Consider the following 21,250-nt stretch of genomic DNA (forward strand, 5'->3'; position numbering starts at 1 on the left):
AGTGTTTGATATCTCTCCAGTTCTTAAACTGCACAATATTGGTGTTTTCTTGTCCTTATTTTATAGGCTTGTTGGGCTTAACAGCATTTTCATGTCCTAAACATTCTTATGTTCTTTACAGCCACAATTGAGAATTTAGATTTACCCGCAATCAAAATCAAAGGTAACTTTGCCACCTGTAAGACATTTTTTTTACATCTATATGTAACAGTATTGAAAACTTAAAAACAGAAGTCGCTGGGAAGACTCAGCAGGTCAGGCAGCACCTATGGCGAGAGGAAAGTGAGCTAACATTTCAGGTCAATGACCTTTTGTCAGAACCATAGATGCTACCCGACCTGCTGAATTTTCTCAGCGACTTCAGATTTCCAGCATCTGCAGTATTTTGTCTTTTGTTCATGGAAAACTTAGTCTAATTTATGGCACAAATTGAAATGAATGTCTTTGAAGAAAACTGCTAGACTCATCCTCACTAACTGGCAATAACAGTATTTTACAAAAAACACTTAAAATGCAATATGATATTTCTTGTTTTTATAGTTTCCTACAGTTACAAGAAGGTCTTGCTTTCTTCACACGTTTGCTTATTTGAAATTCAGATAAAACATATCCACTTTTGCAATTTTATTTTGATTTAAGGTACAGTAGGCAGAAATCTCCTAGGGAGATTAAAACGACTCAACAATGGGTATAAAATATTGTAAATTGGTTGAAAGTCATTTCCAAAGCCTTGTAGAGTTCGGATTCTCTTGAATGCTTTAAATATAGTTAAATGGAGTGGAGTCCTGTAGTTCAGTGGTTAGAGCACTCGCTTTGCAAGTGAGAGACCTGAGTTCAATTCCAGGCAGAGGGCGAAACCTTGGGCAAGTTTCCTTACTCCACATTATTATTATAAATATTAGAAGCAGTTATAAATGTGTTAACGTAACAATCAAAAGACAGTTGAAGGATTAATTGATAGGCTGGTACAATGTGCCATTTGAAATGGTTGCTGCTGTTGAATAAGGGTATTTTTGGCTCAAGGAATGTGCAAGGTACTATTATTGGTATGTTTGAAATAGTGATGTTTTGTTAGCTGCTTGGTTTCTCAAAATTGGAGCTGGTGATAGCATGGGGACATTTGTGCAGAAGCAAAGGATGAAAGATATATCTGGCAAAGCTTTGCTGGTTGAACAATAAATTGGCAGAGTCAGCTCAATGGGAGTGAATGGCCTACTCCTGTTCCTGTACCTTATTTAATAATAATAATAATAATAATCCTTGCATTTGATATAGCGCTTTTCACGTCGGGAGGACGTCCCAAAGCGCTTCACAGAACACACTGTAAAGTGAATTGACTGTATATTTGTGGGCGAACGCGGCAGCCAATTGCGCACAGCAATGTCCCACAAACAATCGTAGATTGAAAATGACCAATTTATTATTGTTTTTTGTTTTTTGGAGGGATTATTATTAGGCGTGTGGAGTAAGGAAACTTGCCCAAGGTTTCGTCCTGCCGGGAATTGAACTCAGGTCTCTCGCTTGCAAAGCGAGTGCTCTAACCACTCTGCTACAGGACTCCACTTAGACCAATTTCAGTGAATTAAGTGATAATTGTATCAAATTGTTGAACTTAAAGCTATTTTATCCAAATGAACTTGAGTTTATACAACATTTCTCCCTTTTTAAATGAATTTTCCAGATTTAGTTATGTTATGGTATAAAAAATACCTGCCTATGCCTGCATTTTTCAAGAAACAGAACTAAGTTCCAATATTCGGAGGGAAAGGAGTGAACACATGTGAGATTATACATTTTGGGAGGTGCATAAGAACAGCAAGATATCTTTAAAATTATGGGGTTTTTGATAGTCCTTAGAGAGAAATTATTTCCACTGCTGCGTGATACATGGAAGTAAGTGAGAAAATGGAGAGGTTAGGAGAATTTTTTTCACACACCGAGTGCTTAGGGTATGGAATGCCTTGATGGAAACGGTAGTTGAGGCAAAATCGATATTGACCATTAAGATGGAACTAGATAGATACCTTAAAAAGAGTCAATTACAGGGTATGAGGAAAGGGCAGGTAAGTGACATTGGAAGGATTGTTCTTGAGATAACCGACACAGACATGATAGGCAGAATGGTCTTCTGTGCTGTAAATTTCTATGTTTTATTGTTTTGAAATGACAATCGATAATTAAGCTTTTAGCTTTCAGTTGGCAGTAATAATAGTATATTAAAAAAAAGTTGCATCTGCCTTCCAAAATAGAAGGTGAATGATGAAAAAGAAAGTTGTAGGGTAAAAATGTTAGGGAAAAGGTTAGAATAAGTAGAACATAGTTTTGTTTAATAAAAGGACAGAGATGGAGGAAATAAAAGAGCAAATCATTTTTGTTTAATAAAAGGACTTTTCTATATGTATTTTTAGTTTATGGTTAATAAATTAGCAAAGATTTTTAAATAGATTTAATACTGTCTGGCACTCTCAAGGTTAATACAGATGTTAATATTAGATTAGGTGAAAATTCAAAGTCTGTGCAAAAAAAACAACAAAAAAACTTTATGTCCTTTTTGTTTCAAGATGGTCCTCGCCCATCTCAGAAAGAAATTATTTCATTACGGGCATTTATGCTGCTATTTTTGAAACAACTGATTTTGAAGGTAAGGAATGGATGAATTAGCTAAAATGGTATATTGTTTCAATCACTTTGCTTGTGTTATGGAAACAGCAATAAAGCACTAAAGTTATGAAATGAAACTCAATGAGGACTATTTCATTCTATAAGGTTTTATTCACAATAGTTTTGATAAGCTTAGAACCTTTTTTTAAATGGCTGACTGATAAGCCTGAAGTAATAAACCAGAATAAATACTATATTCGTTTTTAACCATTGAAAGAATGGAAATGTTTTAACGTGCACCAATTTGCAGTGAAACTTATGTGATTTCTTCTTTCTCTTACATATTTGGTTATCTTAACAGATGAATTTAACATAGTGATTAATTATAGTACCTCCAGTATTATTATATTAAAAAAATTCTGTTTTTCTGAGCAGGATCGTGGTGTGAAGGAAGACGAACTGCAAAGTATCCTAAACTACCTGTTAACCATGCACGAGGTAAATTTAAAAATTCATGGCACTTTTTCTTTAGAAGGCCCAATTACACTGATCAATTTTAGATTACACAAAGATTATATTGCTATCTTTTAAATTAATATTTTAATATGTAATACAGTATGCATTATTGAACATTAGAAAAGTAATGGATGAGAAAGATTATTCGCTCACTGAAGTTTATTCCTCTAGTACATTACAATAGCATTCACTGACAGAAAGACAGACAGCATACTTTCCAGTAAATCTTGTGAAGAATTTAGAAACATCCCCCGATGTGAAAGGAACAATATCAAATGAAATAAATTTTCCCATCATGACATTTTTTGCTATTTTAAATAATCCCAATGTTTCTGCCTCTAGCCTTGCTTGACAGAAACATTTATCACTCTGCATACAGACTTTTTAATACAAAATTATTCTCACTGCATGCTGGTGGTTTGAAGACATAATTAGTTTTGACTTTTGACCTTGTTTATTTTGGAGCTCCTCATTGACCATTTATTTACACTGCATGGTTTGATATTCTACAGGATAGAAACATCTCAGGATTGATTTCTTACCTGGTATCATGAGTTTACATGTGGTCCAATATTATTCATGACTGATGGTTCCATAGCTTAAAATATTGACTAGGTTTTTAAATGAAGAATGACTACTAGGTAGACTACTGAAGGTTTGTGGGGACCCATGTAAATGCATCTCATTGTTAAGGACAAGAAGGAAGAAGATTGGGAAGATCTGCTTTACAATATAATTGTTATACTTGTCAACCTTACATCCGTTTGTCTACATCTAAGATGTATGGTTGACCTACTTATTTAGCCCCTGGAAACTCTTATGATATATGGAGTGAGTACATACTTCTGTACACCTGCACGTCCTAAAAGTTATTTTTGGCAGTTATGGTTTTGACCTGTTGGATTGGAAAAATTCACTATATAACTAGAACATTCATTGTATAATTAGAGCAAAACTCTTAGGATAGTTTAGATATTTGATGTATTTTGTTCCCAACCCCTTAGGAAAATTTGTATTCAGAAACGTTTGCCTGAGTCCGTATAAAATTTGAATTCTCCATTATTCCAATCTCTTTGGTATGAAACCTAGTGACCTTTTCTAGGTTATACTGCACATTTCATGGTTAATCCATAAGCATCCTTAAATAAAATCTCTGTAAATGGAATCAGGAAGCACATGACTCATAAATAATCCTGCTTAGATGTCACAGTCATGCTTGACATGTCTATCATAGCTCCATCCGTATTTGATAGCCAGATAAGTGTGTTTGTGAGGCTTGTTTATGAGCCAGAATGCTGGACTCACAGACAAGTGGACTGGACTGTAGGGTGGGTATTCTGGAAGGATTAGATCAAAAGGGCTTTCTTCATCCAAACCTCTCTTGTGATCTTGTGATATAATAATAATAATCCTTGCATTTGATAGAGCGCTTTTCACGTCTTCTAGACGTCTCAAAGCGCTTTACAGAATATACTGTAAAGTGAATTGTCTGTATATTTGTGGGGGAAACGTGGCAGCTAATTGTGCACAGCAGTGTCCCACAAACAGACGTGGATTGAAAATGATCAATTTTTTTTTGGAGGGATTATTATCCCAATGTTGTACAGAATTAATATTTGGTCAGTCTCCAGTTCTATGTAGAGGATGCAGAATGAAGAATAAAGAAAGATTATGTACTTTATTTCCAATTAATTCTTTGAATTATTGTATCCCTATTGAGCTTCTACATGGAATCTAGTCATGCCTTCCATGTAATGCATTTGACCAATATTTTCCAGTAGCCATGGACAAAATCAAATGGTGCACTTATCTTTTAGACTGTAGGAGAAAGGTCACCTTGGTTGAAGCTTTCTGATGTTGCCCAGTGCTAGTGGCAAACATTATAAGGAGCATCTCATGGTTTCCTCAGAATGTAATCCAGTACTATCGCAACAGCAGCAAGAATGAAGAAAACCATTGAAGATTTTTATTTTTGAAAATCAAGTTCTCATCCATTTTCAAGATACTATATCATGATTCAGTCAAGTGATTTAAGAGATAAAACCCTTTGCTTATGTATTTATAAAATTCACTGATCCATCTCTTCAAGGCTGACAGACTTTAAACTTTTGAATTACGATATGTGCCTCCTGACTCTTAATTTCTGTAATAAGACTATTCCAACTTTTCAAAAGCACAAAAAACAGTATTAAATGGGAAAATGCACCTGCCCTGTTGTATTTATCTTCAAGGTGCCTTGCATTTTACAAGAAGTGTTCAATGGAGTCCTGCATAGAGACTTGAAGGGACATGGGGATAAGGCAGAGCAGTGGAATTGAATGGACACTTTGTTCTGAGAGCCGATATCAACTCAGTGGGTTGAATGGCCTCCTTCGACACTATCCACTCCTATAATTTATGCTTAGAACAGCATAATTGTGGAATCCTGTAGCTCGGTTGTTAGAGCACTCGCCTCGCAAGCGAGAGAGCTGGGTTCGATTCCCGGCAGGGTGAAATGTTGGGTAAGTTTCCTTATACCACACCTCTGTTTACCTAGCAGTAAGTAGGAACTTGGTTGTTAGTCGGGGGTAATAATTCCTTCAAAAACATTTTTAAAAAATAATAAATTGGTCACTTCAAACCATGACTGTTTGTGGTGCGTAATTGGCTGCCGCGTTTTGTCTACAAAATATACAGTCCATTCAATTTACTTTTGTGAAGTGCTTTGAGACGTCTCAAAGATGTGGTAAGGCACTATATCACATGCAAGGATTATTATTGTATTATAATTGTTCTGCGGAATTCATTTTATATGAGCCTTCGGAATAAGTTTATGTGTTTGTGTGTGTCTGCATGGGGATGGGGTGGGTGATGGGGGTGTGTGAGTGAGAGGACCTGGGTTCAATTCCCAGGCAGGGCAAAACATTGGGCAGCTTCCTTACTCCACATGCCTAGCAGTAATTTGGAACCCGGTTGTTAGTTGATTGGTGATCGCTTTCCAGGGGTAATAATCCCTTAAAAAATATATAATCATTTGGTCACTCGATCCACAACTGTTTGTAGGCCACTGCTGTGCGTTTCGCCCACAAAATAAACAGTCAATTCACTTTACAGTATATTCTGTGAAGCACTTTGAGACATGATAAGGCACTATATTAAATGCAAGGATTATTATTATTGTATTCAAATGCGCTTCTTGACGGTCTCCCCAGCTCCACCATCCTCAAAATCTAGCTGATCCAAAACTCTGCCGCTTGTTTACTCACCTTCTAAAAACGCTGTACTCCAATCACACCAGTTCGAGAGGCTTCACTATCTCCTTTATCGCCAAACAGATCCACGTCAAGATCGTCACACTTGTTTTCAAATCCCTTCATGCCCTGCTTACTACACAATCTACTGCCTCCATTCGACTGGCTCCGGCCTCCTGGATGTCCCTCGTGTCCTCAGTTCCAGTATGGGTGGCTGACCTTTCAGCCACTACACCTCAAAACTCTGGAATATTCATCCTTTATCCCTCCGCCTTGCCCCTTGCTTCCCCATCTTCAGATCCCACCTGAAGACCTTCCTAGTTGACCATGATCCCCTTCCCCCTGCTCAGTGACGTGCTCCGCGACTGTCAAGCGCTTTGGAATGATACCCAGCGTGAGGGGCGTTATATAAATTATATAAATGCAAGTTGTTATTGTATTGTTACTTTCATCTTTAAGTTGTCCAATACATTTGTCACTGGCCACATGTGACCAATTGTACATAAAAGTGTGGCCAATTCAGCTTCATTCAGTATCAGCAACAAAAAGCTTTAAAAATCGCAGGAAACATTCACATCTGATGGAATTCACCAATAAGTCTGGTGATAAGAATTACAGTTCATTCATAATGGACATGTTGGGGAGCAAAAAAGAAGTGAACAAACTGCTGATGTTCAAATTGGAACAGAAAATTTTACTGCAGAATTGCCTTCTTCTTCATAACTGGCTGCTAAGAAATTGAGAGATTGGAGTAACATTTGCCCAAAATTGTAAAGCGAATGGGAAATTAAGTTCTTGGTCATCCAAAGAGCATACTCTGCAAGGAGCGTTTTCTGATATTAAGGCATATCATGTGAAGCAGCCATGGGTAGAGTTGTCCAATACATTGAACATTTGTGACGCTTTCAGTTGGTGTTTGGGTGCAATACATCATGACCAACTTTGAGCTTAGGGAAACTGCTGGCCTAGACTGGATTGAAAGACCGAACGTGTGGTTGCGACATATTTGTTGCTTTCCAGGAGATATTTGGTTTGAATCTCGATAAATTTGCTTCTGTTACGATTGATGTTGCATCGTCAATGATCAGGTAAATTCTCAGGTTTGTCCCTGAACTGATATGATATTTGGTAGAAATGTTTAGCAAGCAACAGTCGCTGTTCTCTTTCCCCAGCTTTATTCACCAGGAGAATCTGTGTGCTCAAATGGTGTCGGATTGCTTACTGAATGATGTGATGATTAAAATAGATTTTTTGTGCAGTATTGAACTTTGTATTCCTCAAAGGCCTCATTTTCACAGTGATTAAAATAGTCAACGAAAGCTCTGAATCACCAACAATTTGTGGAACTGCTGAAAGGGGTTGAGTCGCAATATGCACGGATCGATCGTATATCGTATAAATGCTCACTAGCTGAGTCTCGGAAAGGTTGTGGAGAAATTTGTGGAATAGCTTCTGCAGATGCGAGACTTCCTGTGGAAGAGAAAATAAAGCTGGTAAAATTATCAGAAATCGTTAATGAAGCTTGGCTGTGGATTCTGTTCTGTTACTTACCAACATCACTTCACATCTGAACGATTCGTTCTTGATTTGTCAATTTCAGTCAAAACTCCAGTTATTCATTGAGCAATTGGCAGCTCATGATTTCATGCACTTTCCTGATTTGCAAAGATTCTCTGTCAATAACTTCAAATGTGAGCGTTATTGCAATTGTGTGTGAAATTTGTTCCACAAATTCCAGGAAAAAAAATTCTGTTTTCCTCAATTTGCTATTGCATTTCAATTTCTGAGACATCCATTCCAATTTGATATCTGAAATTTGCTTGAATTAGCCAGATTACTCTCTGAAGACAGGTGTCGAATTGAAATGAACTTGTTTTCACTGCATCAAAATTCAACTGCTCCTGTGACAGAAGGTAGTAGTTTAGAAAATTGGTGCAAAATAAAGACTTCAAAGTTTCTCACTAAAAATATGTCCCTATTGTATCATTTGATACTGCTATAGCATTGGTGTGTCATTGCTCATATCATATGTTGCTTATATTGCACTGGGTTTGCTTGTTGTTTGAATAACATGTGGAAATATAGAGGAAAATGATTACTTCTGTGATGGTGACAGGAAAACAGTTCAAAGCAAAGGCTAGTCTGGTGCTTTATTGGCTACATTAGTGGCAGATAACCCCAGCCTAAAATCTGCATTGAAACACTATCTTCAAACTTCTGCAATACATGAAAAAAAATTAAAAGTAGGAAATTCTAATTTCCTCTATGGGTCGTAGGACTCGGGGTGGATGCATTTCAAAGCTGGAAAAATAATTTTGAAAAGGTAGGAGAGAGAAAATAGAAGGAAAAAGGATTAAAAGGCAAACAATGAAATGAATGAGATTTTAAAATAAGGCCTATGAAGAATTTTGGTTCAATACTGCAACAAAAACATTAAGAGAAATATTTCTCATAGAAGAGAACCAAAATGGTTTAGAAAGGCTAAGAGGGAGTATGAAAAAACACTAACTATAGTTAACGTGAAGGCTTTTGTAATCATATTAAAAGTAAGAGGTTAGTCAAAGAGAAGGCATGACTGCTTGGGAATAAAAATGGTTAATGTGAAATTAAGAAGAATTACACAGTTGCTTAATTTCCCTTGGTGTTTGCTCAAGAATGCTAAATCAGAAGTTATAGAATTACCTCAGGAGGATGTCTAACAACTACTCGGGATAATCATTCAAAGTAAAATGGTTAATGTTCAAAGTGGAAGAGTAGAAGAAACTCTGGGTAGAGATATTTAGGCCTTTAGAGTGCAAGTAAACTATATACTGTAATAAAGCAAAATTAATTATAGTTTTTATAATGTGGCATTGAATACAAGAGCAAGGAGGTAATGTTAAAGTTGTACAAGACATATGTTCGACTGCATTTTGAATGTTCAGTAATCGATGTTCCATTATAGAAAATATCTCACTTCCATGGGGAGAGATTATAGTGGTGTCCAGTAGAGTGATGGTTTCACTGCAACATGGAAGGAGAATCTATTACAGGTTATCAAATTTATGAATCTTTTAATAGCGTAAATAGACAACCAAGGAGAAGCTTGTTTCCATTGATTGATTCATTGATTGGTTCCTTGGTTGATTTAGCAAGAAAAGGTCATGGATTACAGATTAAAATAGGAAGAAAATAGAGGTTAGAAGAAATGTTTACACAAAAGGTTTTTGGAATATGAAGTGTCTGATATAAGGCAGTTACATACAAGTCAGGTTCATAACAGTATTTGAAAGAGCATTGGATATATGCTTGAGTAAAGATAATAGTTGATGGTATACAGAAATGCAGGGCTAATGGGAATAACGTAGATAGCTTCAGTGTGGGTGTTGACACGAGCACAGATGTCATGATCAGATGACCTTCCATGTTGTAAAATGATGACTTGCATTTATATAGCACCTTTCACATATGGTAATGCCTCAAAATGTTTCAGAGAGACAGCGAAGGAGGAAGGTGATTGTAGGTTTTCAGTAGAGGTTATAAAATGAAGAGGGAGGAGGTGAGGCTGAGGGATTTTGAGAGGGAGTTTCAGAAGTAGGGGCATCATGACTGGAGAATTGGCCTCCAATGGTGGAATGGAGGGAGTGAGACTATGCAGCAGATCTGAGTTAGCTATCTAAGAGGACAGGGCAGGAGAGTGAGATTGGCGAAGGTCATAGAAGTAGAGAGGGCTGAGTGGTGTACAAATTTGTAGATGAAAGTGAGAATCTTGAAATTAATCCAATGGGAGACTGGTGGATAAGCATTTCAGCCACGTTGTGCATGAGATAGGAATGAAGGCATGTGAAGTGGCAAAGAAAAGGGGTTTTGATCAGGGACTGGTTGTAAGGAAGGAGAGGGAAAGCTAAGGTTTGAACAGAATGTCATGTTTGTGCATAGCTTAGTGAGGTGGAGAGAAAACAGCTAGGATGCTCAAGATAATTGGAGCCACATGTGAGGTGGCAGTGGTGGTAAAACTTCAATTTTGTCCTTGTTGAGTGGAAGAAACTTGAGACTCATTGGGACTTGATGTGTGTTAGGCAAGTAGTTAGAACATCAAGGAACCCTGAATCGTGTCAAGTCAGAAAGATAGATTCAGAAAGAAAGATAGTTATGTTGTCAGCAAGCATGCGGAAATTTAACCCATATTTGTGGTTAATAGTTTGTATATATCATTAAGGGATTAGGGCTAGTATTACATTAAAAAAACTCTTAATGTTTCAGGGATTTTATTTCTGTCATTTTCTTATTGTCACAGTATGTGAGCTGAAAACATTTAGAGATGTTTGGCCCATCAAGAATTAGTTTTGGTAGACTTTCAGGAAACTAAGGTTTAAGGCATTTTATTTTCTCACTATACCAGCAACAAGATTCCAATGCCTCTTTCAGTGATCTAACTTCTAGGAGTTGTTAGAGTAACCTAGTGTGACTCCCACTCTGTTTCTCACTTCTAGTGGGAAAAATCACCTAGTCATTGCCCTGGAGGCACCTCCAGGCTGACAGTCAAGACTGAACACTTTCCGTGTGGGAAATTGCAGCTTACGATATGCTTCTCTGTTCACATTACAGTATTTGGTTTCATTTTGCTGTACTCTTGCTAATGCAAGTTAACTACTTGTTCAATACCAAATAATTCTGTTTCAGACAGTCTGAATAACAGCAACTTTTTGTTTCACATTTTTTGCTTATGAAAGATTTACCTACCACAGAATCCTACCAATCCTTAAGTTGGCTACTAAAGACATTGAATTGTAATTTTTTTTGCCTACTAAATATACAGTTACTACACTTTACAGTAATTCCTGTGAAGCACTTTGAGACATCCGCTTGATGTGAAAGCAGTATATCACATGCTAGGATTATTTAGAATATCGTTAGATGAAAAACAGATGATTGTTCGGTTCCTTGTATATACAGTTTATCATACAATACTGAAAATCAAGCAGACAAAGAATTATTAAAAATGGTTAAATCATAATGCTTACTCCTTTCGTAAATTATCTAGCTAGTATTACCTAGTTTACTGAGAGGTAAGTAGGAACCCAGTTGTTAGTTGATCAGCAGATCGCTTTTCCGGGGGTAATAATCCCTTTAATTTTTTTAATTATAGTAATTTGGTCAATCAGTCCATGACTGCTTGTGGGACACTGCTGTGCACAATTGGCTGCTGCATTTCACCCACAAAATATAGTCAATTCACTTTACAGTATATTCTGTGAAACGCTTTGAGACTTCTTGAAGACGTGATAAGGCGCTTATTATACGCAAGGATTATTATTATTCTTCAATGAGAACAAATACTGTGCAATAAAAATAAAACATTTGAAAATGAATAGGTATTTCATTGATCATTTATTTTGTTTATCATTGGTTATAATGTATAACCTGTACAACTAACACCTATTCCCAAGATTGTTGTATTGTGCAAGACTTGTTGGTTATGCAGGATGCAGGCTCTGTAAGCCTATCACCCGCAAACTTGCACAGCCCTATTGTCCCCCCATCCCCCAGTGATTGAATTCAAGAAACTTATCACATTCAAATCCCTCCATGGCCTCGCCCCATGTTACTTCTTCTTCAACTTCCTGCACCACTATCGACCAAGGCACTCCCTCTGCTCATCTAACAGCAGCCAGTCTCATGTCTCCTACCTGTCCTGTTCCAGTATCGGGTGGGTGAGCTTTGAACCATTCTGCCCCCAGTCTGACTCACACCATCCCTACCCACTTTTAAAGCCTGCCTTATTGCTTATCTCTTGGACTACTCTTTACATCATCTTCCCCCCTTCCTCCCCCAATGCCAGCTGTCCCTAGTGTAAAGTGCTTTGAAATGGCGAAAGATGCTATACGAATGTAAATTGTTGCTGCTGTTGTTGAAATATCTGTAAAAAATACAACTGAGGGAGGTAAAGTGAGATCCTGGGAAATGTTAAATTATACTATATTATGGATTCAGGGTTGAAAAGTGTGGGACAATGCATTTGCAACTTTTGTTGAACAAAAGAGGAAAGTTCAAAGTAGCAGTGCTGATCAGATGGAGACAGGAAATGTATTGACAGTGGGAAAGAAGATGGAGGTGAGGAAAAGATGAACTGTGAAATGACTAGCATTTTCTTTAATATTGTGCAGGAGTGCAAGAGAAATGCTAATAGAGCCTCCCTTGTGTAGGAATATAAGTGACATTCAGGCTTTATTTCTCTAATTTGCTGATGGCCTACCTATTAACATTCAACAGGATGAAAACATCCATGATGTTCTGCAACTACTGGTTGCTCTGATGTCAGAACACCCTGCATCCATGATACCTGCTTTTGATCAGCGAAATGGAATACGGTGAGGGGATTATTCAGTCATTGTTCGCAGCATGATGGCACTTTTTAAATATTTTAGTAGCCATACTTTCAGAGTTATACAGGGCAACTTCATTATAAGGTGGGCCTCTTGGTCCAATAGCTCAGAGGCTGCGTTGGAAGCGAAAAATGTCTAACATCTGCATTTTCTTTGTATGCAGCACTTTGTACACATAGAAGCGCTGCATGTTACTTCTTATCTAACGACCAGACATCAGCCTTTTTTAGAGGGAAGTCAGTTTGTCAGCTCTACAGGCGAGTTAGTGCAGGTCCATATTAACATTAGCCCTGTACCTGAGGTTGAATTGTACTAAGTAGGGGTGGGGGGTGTTAGAATAGGCTTGCACTTTATTTTTCATGCAAAAGTATCATCACAACTTCCAACATTTGAAATCCAGTCCATTTTAGTTTAGCACTTGCAAGCTACAAACACATGCAGGTTTTACTGAATCGCTCTACCGTAATTTAAATGTATTTCTTTTCCCTCTCAGTGTTATATACAAATTACTGGCTTCTAAAAGTGAAAGCATCCGAGTCCAAGCCTTGAAAGTCCTGGGTTACTTCCTCAAACATCTTGGTCACAAGTAAGTACATCACGGGTGGCTTTGATTGCTTTTTGTTTGAGTAAATGTATTTTTTCTTCCTGGAACTCAGGCCACCCACAAACTCCATTCTCCCATCACCCCAGTCCTTACCAGGCTTCACTGGCTCCCAATTACCGAACAGATCGATTTCAAGATCCTCTCACTTGTTTTCAAATCCCTTCATGCCCTCGCACCTCCCTACCTATCCGATTTGCTTACCCTCCGCTCCACCACAAGCTGTGGCTGTGCCTTCAGCCACTGCACTCCGAAACTCTGGAATTCTCTCCCTCAATCCCTCCTCCTTGCCCCCTCCCTCCCCACATTGAAATCCCACCTAAAGAACTTCCTTTTTGATCGTGCTTACGGTCACCTCCCCCTCCCTCTCCCCCTGGCTTGTTGTCAAACTCTGCCACTGTCAAGTGCTCCCATTTGCTAACCCCCATGAAGGGTGATATATAAATGCAAGTTGTTATTGTAACTGTAAAATACCAGTTAATGAAAGGCTTGCAGGATCAGTGCAGAGATGGACTTATACTTATACTTGTTTTTAAGAACTTGACTAGGATGTTCAGCCTATTCATCTCACCTGGTTCTATAGATCCACCTTGAGACCACTTTTTTCTCCCTCCTTCCTTTTATATCTCCAAGTGCAATTTTCAATCAAAATTTACTCATTTATTATTTGAATGCTTTAATGGCAATGAAACACAGATTTCATTAAAGAAATGTTTGACAAAACAGTTCTCAATTGCAAATGAATACTATCATGATATCAAAATATACATCCTTTTATAATAATAATAATCCTTGCATTTGATGTAGCGCTTTTCACGTCTTCTAGACGTTTTGTCAATTTAGCATAATGCTGTGCCAAGAATTACACCCTATATGCTTTTCTTCTTGCTCTAATAATGTGAAAAATAGATTTTTTTGTATACTTTTCTTAAGTTGGGAGTCATTGTTATGTGGTGCTAGGAGTGGGATGATCTTAAACCAGGTCTTGTCATGGTTATTGTGAATACATGGGAAAGAAGCCAAAGTTGCAAATAATAGACATGCATCTGATAGACCTTTTTCTAAGAGAAATCATAGAATTGAAATACTGTGTTAAAGTGAATAAAAAGATCATGAATATAACCTAATATCAGTAGTGCTTTTGTAGTGCCTGGTATAACAATGCAACTCTTTCAGAAGGAAGGTGGAGATCATGCATACGCACAGTCTATTCACACTGCTTGGAGAGAGGCTAATGCTTCATACAAATACTCTTTCTGTAACAACGTATAATACACTTTATGAGGTAAGATATCCATTAAACAAGTTTCTGTATGCATTGCTGTGTATTTTATGAAGATATATTGAATTTAATTTGTTATTCTAGATTTTGTATTTTTTTCCTGAAGCTAATAATTCTATTCTAATATTACTGATGCAAGGATTTTTTTTTGCTTCAGAACATTTTTAAAGTTAATTCAATACAGGTCCTTGAATTTTGTTTCTATTTGTCTTAAGTTCATTTTGTGAGGGGTAAAAAGAGGTGTTTGACTCAAATTATTAATTTAAATGCTCTCAATGCTTGTAAACATTTGTCTTCAGAGGTTTCATATTTGGACCAAATTAGCATTAGAAAATTTGGATTTTATATGCACAATTAGCATTCTGCAGAAAAAATGCTGTGTCATGAATTTACATTTCCTGCGTCAGGAAAATATTTATCAATCACAGATTATTATTAAAACCTGTTCAACTAATTGGGCTCATCTTGTACTTGAATACATCTGTAGTTAAATCTTGAAATTAGGTTGTAATAATGTTTCTTTGCTACAGTGAAATATATTTTTGAATTGGATAGGTAAATGTCACTTCCATGAGCAGAGCTATTCCATATGCCTATCCTTTTTTTTCTGCATTATCACAAGATCACAGCAGCGGTTCAGATGAATAAAGCCCTTAAGACCATTTGATCTCATGTGTTCTGAAAAAAAACTACCATTCTCCCATGGCAGGGTCAAGCTGTTTCTTAATGAATCCTGTTTTGAGGCCTCTAGCACTCTTTCTGGTAACCGATTCCAGCTGTTCATTGTCTTCCTTGTAAAGAGAGATTTCCTGATGTTTGTCCTAAAATTGCCCTTCTTCGGGTAGGGGGAAGTAAGACCAGGGAGGGCTTTGAAGGTGAGGACCAGGATCTTGAACTGTATCCTGTGTGTGATGGAAAGCCAGTGGAGTCAGGCGAGGATGGGGATGATAGGGTCACGGAGTCTGGTGCGGGAGAGGATGCGGCTGCAGAGTTTTGGATGATCTGCAACATATGGAGGGAGGAGTGGGTCATTCTGCCACCGCTCTCTCGAACTACATCTCGGAGTCACTCCGATTCTCTCCCTTCCTCTCCTTGTACGAGGAGCAAAACATTGCTCCCTGACTATGCTTTCGGTCATCATTCCCCTCCTCACCTCCCCCCCCACCCCACCCCCTCCGCCCATCCTTGGCTCCAGCCCCCAGCTCGAGTAGCCATCTAGCTTTGTTAAGTGCTGTGTGATGTCCTCCAGATATGAAAGTTGCTAGATAAAGGTAAATTGTAATGTAATTTTATTTCAAATGCTCCTCTTGTGTAGTATTGTACTATTTAACTACTTTTCATGGAGCTATCAGTCCGGTTTGAATACTCTTAAGCATGATGATGGGTATCCAGTGTGTCAAACACCGGCTGACCAAAAAAAAACTTTGAAAGTTCTGAAGTGAGGCTTGTAGCAGTAATATTACTTGGACCAGAAATAGGACTTTTGAGCCTGTTGATTGTATTGATTACAAATATTAGGATTCTGCATGCTAACATTCCTGTGTTACTTACTGACTTGTCTATTCTTGAACTGCTGGAGGTGGGAACTCAGCTGCCTCTGGGAGCACACTCACTGAAAAGCTAAAACAATTCGAAAGGTAGAATCTACAGAGCAAAGGGCAGCCATTTGCTAATCAAGTCTTACAAAATCACTCTTGTACAAAATCTTTTCTTCAACAAAACATCCTCTGCTTTCTGCCTGTATATCCTAGTATCGCAATTGATTTTAGGTTGGCAGCTGTTTATTTATGGGTGAATATATTTTATATAATTGCTGATAAAGCACAGCAGATTGCACAGAATGATTATTTTACCAAACTGTACCTTTTTCTTCTCTTTCACAATGCCCCCTCTTTCTCTCTGAGTCTTTCTGCTGTTTTCTCCATCACTCTGCCTTATGTTACAGTTCCCAAACATTGCATTATAACAAGGCTACACTGCAGCTGCAGAAAATCAAACCAGCATGAATAAACACAGAATAAGACTGTGTGTAAACTTTTCAGGTTGAATTTGGAATTGAAACTCAATAAAAAAAATTGAGACTTCTCTACATATTTGGGTACTTAAAAATGGGAGCAAAGAGCCCCCTTCATCCTCTTTCGAACTGAAAGATTACCCAACAATGATGCCTGTTATGAATCAGAGTAACAGGAGAGTGAAGATTTTTTATCTGCCTGCAGTGATTATTTTTTAAAAGGAGAGTGGCCTTGGATGATTTTCTTCATGGGAAAGATGGATAAATCTTTCCAAAGGCTGCAGATAATCCAGAACTCTGTGACCTCCTAACCCCCTACCAACCCTCCCACTCCCTCCGCTCAGCTGGCTCCAGCCTGCTCCCCGTGCCCCAACCCACCCGCCCCACCATTTACGGGAGAGCCTTCAGCCACTCTGCCCCCAACCTCTGGAATTCCATCCCCCAATCACTCCGCCTCGCCCTCTCCTTAGCCTCCTTCAAGTCCCGCCTCAAGACTTTCCTCTTCGACCATGCCATCGGCAACCACCCTTCCTCTCCCCTCCCTTCTCCCCCACTGACCTCTGCTCGGGTCTGAAGTGCTGTACACTGTCCAGCGCCTTGGGACGTCCTCACGACGTGAAAGACGCTATACAAATGTAATCTTGTTGTTGTTGTTGTTGTATATTGAGGTTGAAATTCTCTAAAGAGATGAGGAAGAATCCATCATTACTTAAATAGTACAGGTGTTGATGATGTAGATAGTTTAAGTCCACCACCGTGAACAAATGGGCTTTGTTTCTTCACTTTTTGTTTTAGATCTTGACAGAACAAGTGTGCACACAGGTGGTCCATAAGCCTCATCCAGAGCCTGACTCGACAGTAAAAATTCAGAATCCAAGTGAGTATATAGAGAAATAAAAAGAAACTGAAATGGATGGAAATCTGAAATAAACCAGCAAATATGAGAATCGATATCAACTCGGTCTGCCTCAAAAAGAGACTATTGCAGATCTGAAAAGTTAACTATGTTTCTCTTTTAGATGTTTAATTGTTACATATGACATACATTTTTTTGTGCAATTTTCACATTGAAAAGCTTATTTCCTGACTAATCGGGTTAATAAAAAAACGTTTAGAGAAAGTCGCACCTGATTGTCTACTGTGCTGCCGTTAGCTTTAGAACCTTCCAGACACTAACATTTACAAACCACACATTCCCCTCCCATTATCATTTTGGTGCTAAAAGATTTGCACCTTCACAATAGCTATGTTTTTATAACATAATTTCAATCCCATAATGTTTAGAACCTATCCATTAATCTGAAGAAATGACATACAAGACCAATCATCACTCCATTAAATCCTACCTATATAAAACATGTAGAATAAAACGTGGTGAGAAATTCCTCATGTTGCCAAGAATATCTATTTTGATGATGTGTGATAACAGTGGAGAATTTCAGATATGAGCACACATCATTGATTCTGAACTTAGTAGTTTAAGGAAGCCACTATATTTGTAAGAAATAAAAAGAAATGTTCATACGTAGAGGAGAAATGTGCAACTAATTTAAGAATATGATTGAAGACCAATGATAGACAATGAGTAATGTACCTTCGAAGATATTTTATACAATGCTAAAGGCGCAAACTAGGTGGAAATTCAATTTATTCTATTTTCATAAATTAACTTTGTTTGTTTTAGTGATTCTCAAAGTGGTAGCTACTTTGTTGAAAAACTCTACGCCAAGCACTGAACTGATGGAAGTTAGGCGCCTATTTTTATCAGATATGATAAAATTGTTCAGCAACAGTCGAGAGAACAGAAGGTATGTTGATATGCTGTTACAGATTTTGTTCGTCTATATTACTATTTTTAGTTTTCCAGGTGTCCCGTGCAACCTTGTTTATAGGCTGCCTCAGCTGCTCCAGTTGCACAGATTTATGGAATACTGACCTGACTACAGACTTAACTGTTGTTCAACTAAATCTTGTAAAGCAGCATATCAGTCCACTCCAGGTTCCAAAACAGCAGCTTTGTTAAGTAGGAACCCATTATAGTGGCTTGCATATCTTCATCCTGTTTTCTGTTATACCGTTACACAAAAACCCAGGGAGGGGTAACTAAAGAGAGATTGAACAACATTTAATTAAGGAACAGAATGTGTTTAGGAATACTGCAATTTTGACCCAATTTTCCTTTTTTCCACTTGCTGGACTACAGTTCCTTGTGTGGTTGGACATCCTCAGATATCTACCTCACTGTTGAGGGTTGACACTTCACTCAACAATAAAGACGTTACAACTGAGCCTGATCTCATGCTTAGCTGACATACACATGTTATAGGGATTACTTGCGAGACAACAAACCTCACCAGTAATAATTCCAGTCAAATTCATTCTTTACTAAAAATAAATGTAAATAAACACACATATCAAAATCTCAATTAAAGTAGTCAAGTATAATAATGACAATTCGGTATCATTGATAACATAATAAAGCAGCAACTAACACGGAAAGTGGGTATGATATACAGTCAACTCACTTTACAGTATATACAGTCAATTCACTTTACAGTATATTCTGCAAAGCGCTTTGAGAAGTCTCAAAGACCTGATAAGGGGCTATATCAAATGCTAGAATGATTATTATTATGACAATGGTTAGCTTCTCTGAAGATTTGGCACTAAGTCAATGGTGCTACCTTTCCTCCAGACGTTTCTTTACCAAATTTATTAAACTTCCATTTTTTATACTCCAAAGTCCAACTTTTTAAGCACCAACTATCATGAAATGATAGAAGTCATTTGGTGCAGTCCAACTTTTTGAGCACCAACTATCATGAAATGATAGAAGTCATTTGGTGCTGATAGCTTTTGTCCTTATTAGCACGTTCCAAATAGGGAAAGATAACATCTATCCATTAGGTAGACATGTCAAAGAACACAGGGACACAGCACTAACTATCTTTATCTTAGCCTTTATCACGCTTCAGGAGAAAACCATATGTTTGTCACCTAATTGGTGAGAAACAGGAAAGAATAACGTTCAAAAAAGGAAAGACATTATTAGCTAGCTGCATCTGGTCAGTCTCCTTCAACTTATACACCATGAGTAGCTGTGTCATTCCTTGGCCATAGAGAATTTTAATTCTTCCTTACAATGTCCCATTTTAAGCAACGAGGCACCGGATACTGATTAAGATTGGGAGTTGTCACTGCTTTTCTCCTCCTTCTATGGCCACTACAATAAAATCCCTTTATAATGTGATGGGATTCATAAAATTCCACCCTGTGAAAGAGTGAGGCATAATATCCAATTCCATTTTGTATGCCAGCAGCTGGCTGGTATGCGCACTGGCCAGTACCCACACTGGAAGAAAATTGGCTGATTTCAGCAACAACCTGCAGTTATCTAATGCGCTTCACACGGCCTAGCGTCCAGCATTTCCAAATCACTGCTGAGATTTCCTGTTTCTGTTTGCTGCACGTAATTTAAAATTGGTAATGTTTCCATTTTAACAGCACTTCATCAAATATAATATCTGGATTCTGGATTCTGAAACTACAAAGATGGGCACAACATAGGTGTGACAAAACTTTCAGAATATACTAAAAATGAAAACACAAGTGACAACGATCTGAACCTCAGATACATACCTTTTCCCCTAATATGTGTGGAATATAGTTTTATGTGCCTGACCAGAGAAATTGAATACTTACTTCTATTAATATTTGTTTCCTTTTGCTGCAACACATAAAGATGTTGACGTTACTACTTAATTAAATGTTCACATATTTAATGTGAATTATCTTTTACAGATGTCTCTTACAGTGTTCAGTCTGGCAAGACTGGATGTTCTCTCTTGGTTATATCAATCCAAAAAGCTCCGAGGAGCAGAAAATCACAGAGATGGTTTACAATATTTTCCGTGTTCTCCTGTATCATGCAATTAAGTATGAGTGGGGAGGTTGGCGCGTCTGGGTAGATACTCTCTCGATAGCACATTCTAAGGTAGGATCTCCTTGATGAAGAAATTAACTTGTATAACTTGAAAATATATTTTCTCATTAATGCAGCAAGTGAAAATTGTATGCAAAGTATTCGGATTCCACTATGGAATATTTTTTTCAGTCTGTTGAAGACAGAAGTGCAGTATTATTTTGATTGCAAGCTGTATTGTATTTGTACATAATTTACTTTGATGTGTTGTCCTCTACTCAATTTATGTGCACCTAGAATTGCCGTGAGTACATCTCACACTATTAGAGTAGGAGTAATAATGAAAAAAGGTTTAACCTTGAGGTAATTAGAGTATTAAAGAGCGCGGTTTAAATGTGTTCACCTTATTATACACATCATGTATCAAAAAAACCTTCTAGGATTGAAGATGACCATACATAATGCACTATACAGTATTGTAGAAAGTTCAACACTGCCATCTCGTGGTAACCTGTGAAACGTGCAATAATGATGTTCCTCAGATTATTAGCTATTTTCTGATAGCATGCTGTATTATGCTTAGGATCTTTGATTTTACGGTTAAGTCTGTAATATCCAATAATTATGGGTTAAACACCAACATTTGAAAAACTTCTTCTTTCAATGCATTGGTTTGTATGATTACGAGGTGAGGTTTCCCCACTTTTCAAGATCATTAT

The 21,250-nt window shown here is 37.6% G+C and overlaps 1 protein-coding gene across 1 annotated transcript in view; it reads left to right on the forward strand.

Moving 5' to 3' along the window:
- The window catches only part of nbeaa (neurobeachin a), a 219,380-nt gene that overhangs the window by 101,101 nt on the left and 97,029 nt on the right, over positions 1–21,250 (forward strand). Inside the window, exons 14-22 of the mRNA XM_042334427.1 lie at positions 122–178; positions 2,562–2,641; positions 3,037–3,099; positions 12,600–12,697; positions 13,206–13,298; positions 14,490–14,598; positions 17,405–17,486; positions 18,294–18,417; positions 20,411–20,603. Coding sequence (XP_042190361.1) covers positions 122–178; positions 2,562–2,641; positions 3,037–3,099; positions 12,600–12,697; positions 13,206–13,298; positions 14,490–14,598; positions 17,405–17,486; positions 18,294–18,417; positions 20,411–20,603 — 899 coding nt within the window. The remainder of the gene's footprint in view (positions 1–121; positions 179–2,561; positions 2,642–3,036; positions 3,100–12,599; positions 12,698–13,205; positions 13,299–14,489; positions 14,599–17,404; positions 17,487–18,293; positions 18,418–20,410; positions 20,604–21,250) is intronic.

The sequence above is a fragment of the Callorhinchus milii genome, unplaced genomic scaffold, assembly GCF_018977255.1.
Source record: "Callorhinchus milii isolate IMCB2004 unplaced genomic scaffold, IMCB_Cmil_1.0 Scaffold4, whole genome shotgun sequence".
Classification (NCBI taxonomy): domain Eukaryota; kingdom Metazoa; phylum Chordata; class Chondrichthyes; order Chimaeriformes; family Callorhinchidae; genus Callorhinchus; species Callorhinchus milii.